Raw genomic sequence first — 8,931 nt, 5'->3', positions numbered from 1 at the left:
TGCTGTGCTTCACATCAGATAAAATGACGTGACAAAGCTAGGATCAAAGTACTTCAGTTGAATCTCAAAGGCGTCGTGTGTCATATCCTAGGATCTGATTGGTCAATCTGTTGTCCCAATTAGTCATTGTTAATAAACTTTATTTACTACAAACAGACAGGAAACAGGAAATTTATTTTGAAAATATGACAAGACCGAGCCACAACTCGGACCGTTTGTGTTTATATTTCAGTTCAGCCAAATTGATAGTTGTTATCGATCGAGAAGCGTGCCAAACACTGTCAACCAATTCTAACCCATCGTTGTCCATTGGACACAACCAATTTGTGTCGACGTCAAACAAATACTAGCAATTCACATGCCACTGTTAAATGGCTGAGTATCCTCGGAGAATCTCGGGTAGAAATTCATCTAATCCTAAGAAAACATAATTTTTCACAAATGAAAAAAAAACCCGCCTTCTTTGTGTACACAACTTAGATGTGATAGCGTTTCGGTCTTGTTTGACTTATGACTTACTGTATGACAGAACGAGCTACAACTCAGACCGTCAGTGGTTTTTCTTTTGGCCAAATATTATGGTTGTTCTCAATCGAGAGAACACAGCATCTTATGGCGACATCAAACAAATAAGCGCAGTTGTTCACATGTACCTGTTAGTGGTTGGGTACTCTATAATCTTGACAGAAATTCATCCCCGGCCCCGGCATCCTGAGAGACTAAGTAATCCTTTGCAAATAGTAAAAAAGGGCCTTCTTAATAAAAAAAAATTATTGTCAACAGATGATAGCATTTCAGTCTTGTTTAACTTCTGATTTTCCGTATGACAGAACAAGCCACAACACAGACCGTTCGTGGTTTAATTTTCGGCCAAATTGATGGTTGTTATCCATCGAGAAACGCGCCAAATGCTGTTAGCAAAGGTAACCCACCTTTGTCCGTTGCACAACTACAAACAATGCACATGTAACTGTTAGCTGGCCCTGGTATTCTAGAATCTTGACAGAAATTCGTCTTTCACTCTAAGACAATGGAGTATTTTGCAAATAGTAAGCAAGCGCCTTTTTTGCTGAAAAAATATTTACGTGACAACTTAGATACGATAGCATTTCAGTCTTGTTTAACTTAGCAAACCACAAGAACTTGCGAAACACTGGTGAAATTAAAGTTTGCTGGAGGCTGAAAAGAGTGAACTTTAATACATAGATTACCTCTAAAAACATGAACCCAAAACTTAGAATTCGACGACTTATTCGATAATATTGACACTACATTAACACAAGAAGAGGCCACAACCTGCGAGGACAAATTAACGCTCGAGGAATGCCTCAATGAATGCCTCAATCTCAATGTCCCAGACTCGAACACCTTTACCTCAAGGTAATATCACTTTTGCGCTCCAAAATGGCATTCTTTCTTTGTCAAGCTATTAAAGCTTACTGTAGGTTGATCGCGATTGCTTTTGACTTACCAAAGCTTTTTAGAATGTGCGGATCTGAGATCAATGTGACACCAAAGTGTATCATTGATTCCGTATAGTGGCTTGATATATTTGAATTGGAGGCCAAAGATCCTCAAATGCATCTTCATATTCTCCAACCAGATAGCCTCCGAAGAGGCCAAAATGTTTCCTTCATGGGCTTTTCGTTTCGATCCAAAGGGTCTTAACAAAGGCAGACAAGTAACGAATTTTAAGGAAATTTAACGAGACATATTTCGATCGTTCATCATCATCATAAATTCAAATCACAAGTGTATCTCACTTCACAACTGATGATGATGGTTGAGTGTCTTTTTGACAGTGGTTGTTCATTTTTAGAAATTAGTCAGCTTTTCGTTTTCCTTCATCTACATCTACATCTACATGTCCCAGCACTTGGCAAAGTCCTTTTGACTTATGGCTGTTTCTGCTTAGGTGACCTCATACAACACAAGCCTTTTTAGAGACATTACGCCAAGCCGGCCACTTCTGCTGGAAAGAACCCACTCACAGAGGACAACGCCGGGAACTTCATCCCCTACTCTTCTCGAATAGTGTGTGGGTTCTTTAACGTCCCACAGAGAGATCATAAACATGGAAGATATTTGTGAGACGGCGACTACGGTCTATAGTCTTTATCCGAGACGACTTGAAAGTCTTGCGGGTGTAATTGCAAAGGCAGCACTTTCACCTCAGTTATTTAAGACCCTGAATGTTGGTCCGGCCACTGATAATGTACCGTGCTGGATCAATTTGTATAGATAAGGATGTGGTAATTGAGGCTCATAGGATTATATTTTATTTCATATGGAAAGGGAAAGACAAAGTAAAACGAGGTTCCCTAGTTGGGGACATAAAAGATGGCTTAAGGCCCCGCATTTAGAATCGATAACTAAGACTCATAGAATAATTATGATAGCGCTATAATTGGCAAGCTCACTCTATCAAATGGGGTAAGAGTGGCTTTGAAGATGTAGAACATTGAAACGTGCATTTTTATCTCTCTTGATATTCTAACGCATTTTGATGTGTGTGTGTTTGTGCGTGCGTGTTGTGTGCGTGTGCATCAAGTAGGGGGAACCTTTGGGAGGCATGCACTTGTTAGCGTAATTTGCATTTTCTTTGTATTTGCTGTAATATTTTCTTTCTGTAATTGCTGTAATTCCAATATGGAAATGTTAAAAAAATAATAATACAAAAAAAAAAAAACAACAACAACTCACGACCTCCCGCATGGCAGCCCGATGCTCAACCAACTGAGCTACCGGTGCGCGGTCCTTTTTAGGGCCTTTAAAAAGTTAAAAATTATAGACATGTCCTGTCGTTGCTCCGTCAGTTTTCCATGGTAGAACTGTCTTCCTCGTGCTACAAAGCCATCGAATGATTGACCAAAACTCATAAAACAACCAACTTACGCGCCCGGCCTAGCTTATTAGTGTCTCGTGCTTTCTAAGGAGTAGAAAAATAAACTAGATATAGCCAGGAATTAGAATGGGTTCGTTTTTTGCAATCGATTGTATCCTGTAGGTTGATTGCTGATGTATTGCAGTGAGACAAGTATTTGTAGTTATTCTTCAAAGTAAACAACTGCCCAAGTGGAATGTATTTCGATTTCAGATTTCCCAAGAAAACTACATGAGTCCAGGGGCGTAGCATGAGATTTTGAAGGTGTACACACACGAATGTTTCAAGAGCCAAAGGCGCTCCAAACTAGGAGGGTCTGGGTTAGTCGTCGCAAACTCTCTTATAGTGCTTTCACTCACGTGATCAGAAACCTTGTTTTTCCATCAAAAGAAAAGAAAAAGTTTGCATGATAATACAGCTCAATTCTCGGAGGATTAGTTGTTGTTTTTCTTTTCTTTTTGCTTTCGTCCACTATTACGTTTCTTGTCGTGAAGGCCTAGCCAAACGGGTCCAACATGTAAGTGCAACATCATCCAACATTGTTGAATACGACATGTTGCACTCGTTTGGCCACTGTGTTGCATGACGTTGGAAGTTGTTGAACGACGTTTGATTTCCATGAAACATCGTCTTCAACATCATCCAACGTTTGTTTTGTTCTAAGGTGTGAACAACAGTGTTACATTCGTTTGGCCGCCACATTCAACAGTGTTGCATGCGGGCGAGCGCTGCGGCTATCGCTATCCATGGTGATGGTTTATTCGTTGCATCTGTTTCACGCGTTGCCCCATCAGTTCAAGCTACAGAATGGTGAACGAGCAAAGTCTTGAATATCTGAGCGACGAAAGCTTGAGCAATCTCTCTTCGAACAGATAGCCCTACTTGTGTTCAAAGCTCTCAGGGGCATGGCGCCAGTGTATCTGCAGGATCTTTTGCAAGGCAAGACCCCGGGACGGTATTCCCTACGCAGTGACGCCTTGGGTCTTCTCAAAGTTTCTCACACCTGGTGCAAGACCTTTGGAGGCCACGCATTTGCTGTTGCAGTTCCCAGATTCTGGAACAGCCGTCCCCTTGCTGTCATCAGAGAGAGTTTACTCTACTGATAATTTTAAAAGGAACTTGAAAACGCCAAGATGGTGAGAGTTTGTTTTCTGAGGATTCTGGGTAGATTTTCGTTCCAGACCCTTGAGTCCAAAATGCTGGATCCAAGTTGCATTCGCTTGGCCACCTCGTTGTCGTTCGATACTTTTCAACAATGTTGGGTCGGCATTAGATTCCATCCACCAAAACTACCCTGGCAGAGAGAGAGAGAGACTGAGGTTGAATTCAAACACACTTCGTGACGCCTTGTACATAGTACTTCGTGTCAAGCCACCTTCACATTAACATTTAGAATATCTATACAGAAAGTATCCCAAACATTCATAACAGCTAACCGTAGGCCTAATTAGGACTAAAGAAAAGTTTGTAGGTCTAAGGTTAGCTTTTATGAATGTTTGGGATAATTTCTGTATAGATATTCTAAATGTTAAATCTAAATGTTAACGTGAAGGTGGCTTGACACGAAGTACTATGTACAAGGCGTCACGAAGTGTGTTTGAATTCAACCTCAGTCTCTCTCTCTCTCTGCTAGGGTAGTTTGGGTGGATGGAATCTAATGCCAACCTCATCGGTTGGATGATGTTGGATCCGTTTGGCCAGGCCTGTATTGGTTAATGAAAAGATATTGGAAATACTCACATACAGAGACACCAATTTAATTCGAAATTTAAAAAAACTTGGCCCGATTTTATGATGACTTTAAAAAACTAATACCTCCATGGAATAAGGATTCTCGGATTTGAGCTACCGTAGTTATTCGGTTATAAGGCGCACGGTTTTTTCACGGCGTTGCTAAAACGAGGGTAAGGGTCACAGTAAGGGTAGGGATACGAATACAAAGAGTATCCTAAACATGCATAAAAGCTAACCTTAGGCCTAATTAGGCCTAAACAAAAGTTTAAGGTTAGCTTTTATGCATTTTTAGGATACTTTCTGTATTCGTATCCTTACCCTTACTGTGACCCTTGGTCTTACCCTTACCCTCGTTTTAGCAACGTCGGTTTTTTCAAGAAAAATCTGTATTTGGGTGGCAAGTTAGTGCTAAAAGTGGGGTGCGTCTTATACCCAAGTATTTTCGCGCAACAAAATCTTAAGATCACAATTGAGAAGAACTTGTAGTTTAAACAACACAAGAAAAGGACAGTAGTTGTCTATTAAAAAAGAATAGGGCTTTTAGAGACCTTTAGAACACTAAACGAAAAGCAAACACACGGAAATTTGCATACGTCCTTAAGAGCACGTGCTCAGTAACGTGATACCCGTGACAACAATACAATCGTTCGAACCTTGTTCCGAATATTCGAAGAATCGTGTTTGTCGCTCGCATGAAAAGGTTCTTCTCTGAATAAACAGTGCGGAGATAAAACATACCTTCTTCGTTCATCCAGGCTTTCTTGTGCACTGAGATTTGCATCCTTGGTGGCGTGTTGACATTCAGCTGTCGAACACCTTTGAACGACTTTCCGTGGGAGTTTTTACGCTGTTCGCTTTCGCTTGAAGTCTGAAGTCTGAACTCTGACTACCTACCCTGGGCACCAGAGGTTTTTCTCGCGTGCGGCGGGAATTTTCGGTGTCGGCCAAAGGCCGGGTCACTATAAAGACTTAAAGAGCGCGTAATATGTATCGTATGTAGTGCAAGTTAATGTAGTGCAACTTTTCACTATAAAGAGCGCGGGTCACTATAAAGACTTGACTGAAAACCGGAAACCGCGCTAGAAAAGTCTCTGGCACCCAGGGTACTGACTACCGGTATACATGTCTGACATGTACGCTCGGGCGTACGTGCGTATATTGACGCTACGCCCCTGGAGTCTTTGCATGATGTTCATGTATTTTGACTGTTATCTTGTTGTTAATAATTTATTAAAAACAATTGTGGGATACGTGTGTTATAATGCACGATGAGTTTTGTGTGATATTAGAAGCCTTTCTTGCTGGATAGCCAAGCAGCGTGACTCCACAGCATTTACAGCACGGAGTACTGTATTGCCGGACGGTCACCCATAGAAGTATTAACCCTGTCCAACCGTAACACTGTCACATTAGATGAGGCTATTTGTGCTAGAACAAGGTTGAGTCCAAAAGCTGAATCATCACGATCGATATCCGAGGGACATCCTGTTGTTCTCGTCTGGCGTCGAGAAAAGTGACTTGTCTAAAATCTACCTCCTACCATTCAAAGCCACGAGAGAAATTAAATTGACGATGTTCCAATACAAAATCATTCACCGAATTTTACCAACGAATAGCTTGTTATATAAAATGAAAAAAGTTGCCTCGCCCTTCTGTCCCTTTTGTCCTTCCGAATGTCAGACCCTGTGGCATTTGTTTGTAAACTGCAAGCACGCAAATTCCTTTTGGGATGGATTCCGGGAGTGGTACTCAACCTCTAGTAATACGAAACTGCTTATGTCAGAACTGGAGATTATGTTCGGAATTATTCGCTGTCACAACTACTGTTTGGCCCTCAACCATCTTATTATTTAAGGTAAATATTTTTGTATGTTAACGCTTTAAATACCATAAAGTACAATTTCGATGATTTTGCCTCACTTGTGCGCGAAAAAATTAATATAGAAAAATATATTGCAGCCACTTGTAATAAGGAGAAAGAATTTAGGAACAAATGGAAATTTTTTCTGTCCTTATAAAATTGCATTGTGTCCTTCTACTTCTCAGCTTCTGTATTTTGATTTTCTTGCTATCTATTTATTTAACAACCTATTAAATCCTAGAAAGCCAATACCCTACATAGTGAAAGTAACAAACAAAATTCTTATTAGAGACTCGAACAATTAAAATGTAAACAATTACGTTGTAAACAGATCAACTATAATTCCATTTGACTAGTGTTATGGTATTGTAATATGTATCGTATGTAGTGCAAGTTAATGTAGTGCAAGTATTGTGTAAGAAGTAAGTACAAGTGTAAATCATGTAACATGTATCGTAAGTAGTACAATTAAAAAAAAAAAAAAAAAAACCCTGTCCAACCGTAACACTGTCACATTAGATGAGGCTATTTGTGCTAGAACAAGGTTGAGTCCAAAACCTGAATCATCACGATCGATATCCGAGGGACATCCTGCGTTCTCCTCGAATGCAATTAATATTCTATACGCTATTTTCTGTAATGATGATGTTGCTGTTTGTTAGTTTTCTCGCTAATTTGTTGTATTCATGAGTTGAATTATTAGAAATTGTCTTGTCTTGTCCTTGGGAGGCTAATTTGCATGATAATACGTCATCAGTACCCAAGAGTGTACTTCAAGGCGCTTGGTGGTGTCAAGAAATCTTCGCAGAATTTCTGGATATTTATTCCCCTTTCTCTTGATCTTTGTAACGAGTTCAATGTCTGTCGCTAACACTGTCATCAGTAAGGAGAACACATCTTGTCATCTCACTCAAAGCGTTTCGAAACTCTTCTACAATTAATTCAGGATCTGGTAGGACCGAGACATCGCCTTGAACTCCAAAAATTACTTTCCCTGCGTAAGTAAAAATCGAAAGTCCCACTCCAATGTTATCTCTTTGCGGAGGCCAAAATGTGATCAATTTGACGCGACTACCTCTCACAGTAAGCATGTCGTTTGGACCAGGCACGTTTGAAAGAATGCAACTTGTTTTTTTGCCCAGAAATGCATTTAATTTAGAAGTCAAAAACTCTGGAGACAGTTCTTGTGAAAGGTAAATGATGGCAGCCAAAGCAAGCGGCTCACCGGACACTTTCGCTTTCTTCGTGCGCACTCTTGTTTCATGCAACTGCTTTAGAACGCCATCATAGGACACAGCTAGTTTCAGAAAAATGAATGAGAATTTATTTTCAAAGGCAAGCTCCTTTAATGAAGATTGTGTGCGAACATCCACTGGAACAGCTGCAGTGAAGTCATCAGGATTCTCCACGCCTATTCTCTGAAAGTACCTCCTTAATGCCAAAGAAACGCAGGACATCAAAACATCATTGACAGTTAAACCAGTAGCTGATTTGATATCCTTTATTAATTGAAGCTCAATTGCTTCATACCAGGCAACCCTTTTCTCTCCACTAAGATTTGGTCCATGTAATTTAGAATGGTCAGCAAATGTGAACAATTGCTTAAGAAAGTACCTAGGTGCACTAAGAGCAGCTTTTGCAATGAGGAATGATCTTCCTTTGTTTAAGAACTTCAGAGGCTCTGTTTGAGGGCTTATTCTATCTGGTAAGTTGTAGATGAGGAATTTTACTAAAGAAATTCCATCAGCAATAGAATGCTCTACTCTAAACACAACTGCAAAATCGTTGTCACCAAAGTTTGTTGGAATGCAACAGCAATACCATGGAGATCTCCCTTTTGGAAATGGTTCACCACTCAGCTTAGAAGCAATCGCTACTAACTCATCTTTTGAATTTGGTACCTCTCCTTCCCATTTGAAGACATGATTTTCGGCTTTAAAGGATTGGTCTTCTTGGAAAAAATACTGAAACCAACCAGACCGAATATAGCAACGAACTCTAGGATAGAGCAGTTCTCCGTTTGCTTTCTTTGCGTCAATTAAGCGTTCCAAAATAGCTTGGCGGAATGCATTCAATCCTTCTTCAAAGCTACCCTCATTTTCTAAGCAAAGTAATGCGTTGATAGTGGGTCGGTTATCTTCATTAAGAGATGCTAACATAGAGTCCATACCGGTCAAGTGAAATCCTCGGGAGGTCATCTTTACTACACCTCGCTCAGCCGCCTTAAGGATGTAAAATACTGCCGTAAATGGAAGCAGAGGAGTTAAAAGAAGGAGGAGGAGTGCATAGCATAGCAGACATTGCGTAAAGAACCAAACACAAGACAGCAGCGAAGAGATCCTTCCAAGACGTGTTCTCACGCGAACAGTTGTATGCAATACCTGAGTGGTCTGAGCGTGGTCGTCGCCCTCGACAAGGATCTTGGTGTGACGTCGTTCCCTTGGCTCCATAT

At 40.5% G+C, this 8,931-nt stretch overlaps 1 protein-coding gene across 1 annotated transcript in view; it reads right to left on the bottom strand.

Moving 5' to 3' along the window:
- Positions 1–6,444: 6,444 nt before the first annotated feature.
- LOC138026452 (putative diacyglycerol O-acyltransferase MT1468) overlaps positions 6,445–8,931 on the bottom strand; it is a 2,608-nt gene continuing 121 nt past the window's right edge. Inside the window, exon 1 of the mRNA XM_068873817.1 lies at positions 6,445–8,931. This exon is cut by the window's right edge and continues 121 nt beyond it. Within this exon, the coding sequence (XP_068729918.1) occupies positions 7,334–8,931 (1,598 nt within the window). The 3' untranslated portion in view covers positions 6,445–7,333.

This window comes from Montipora capricornis, chromosome 12, assembly GCF_036669925.1.
Source record: "Montipora capricornis isolate CH-2021 chromosome 12, ASM3666992v2, whole genome shotgun sequence".
Taxonomy (NCBI): Eukaryota; Metazoa; Cnidaria; class Anthozoa; order Scleractinia; family Acroporidae; genus Montipora; species Montipora capricornis.
The sequence above is the reverse complement of the archived record's forward strand: the minus strand, read 5'-3'. Positions and strand labels throughout refer to the sequence as shown.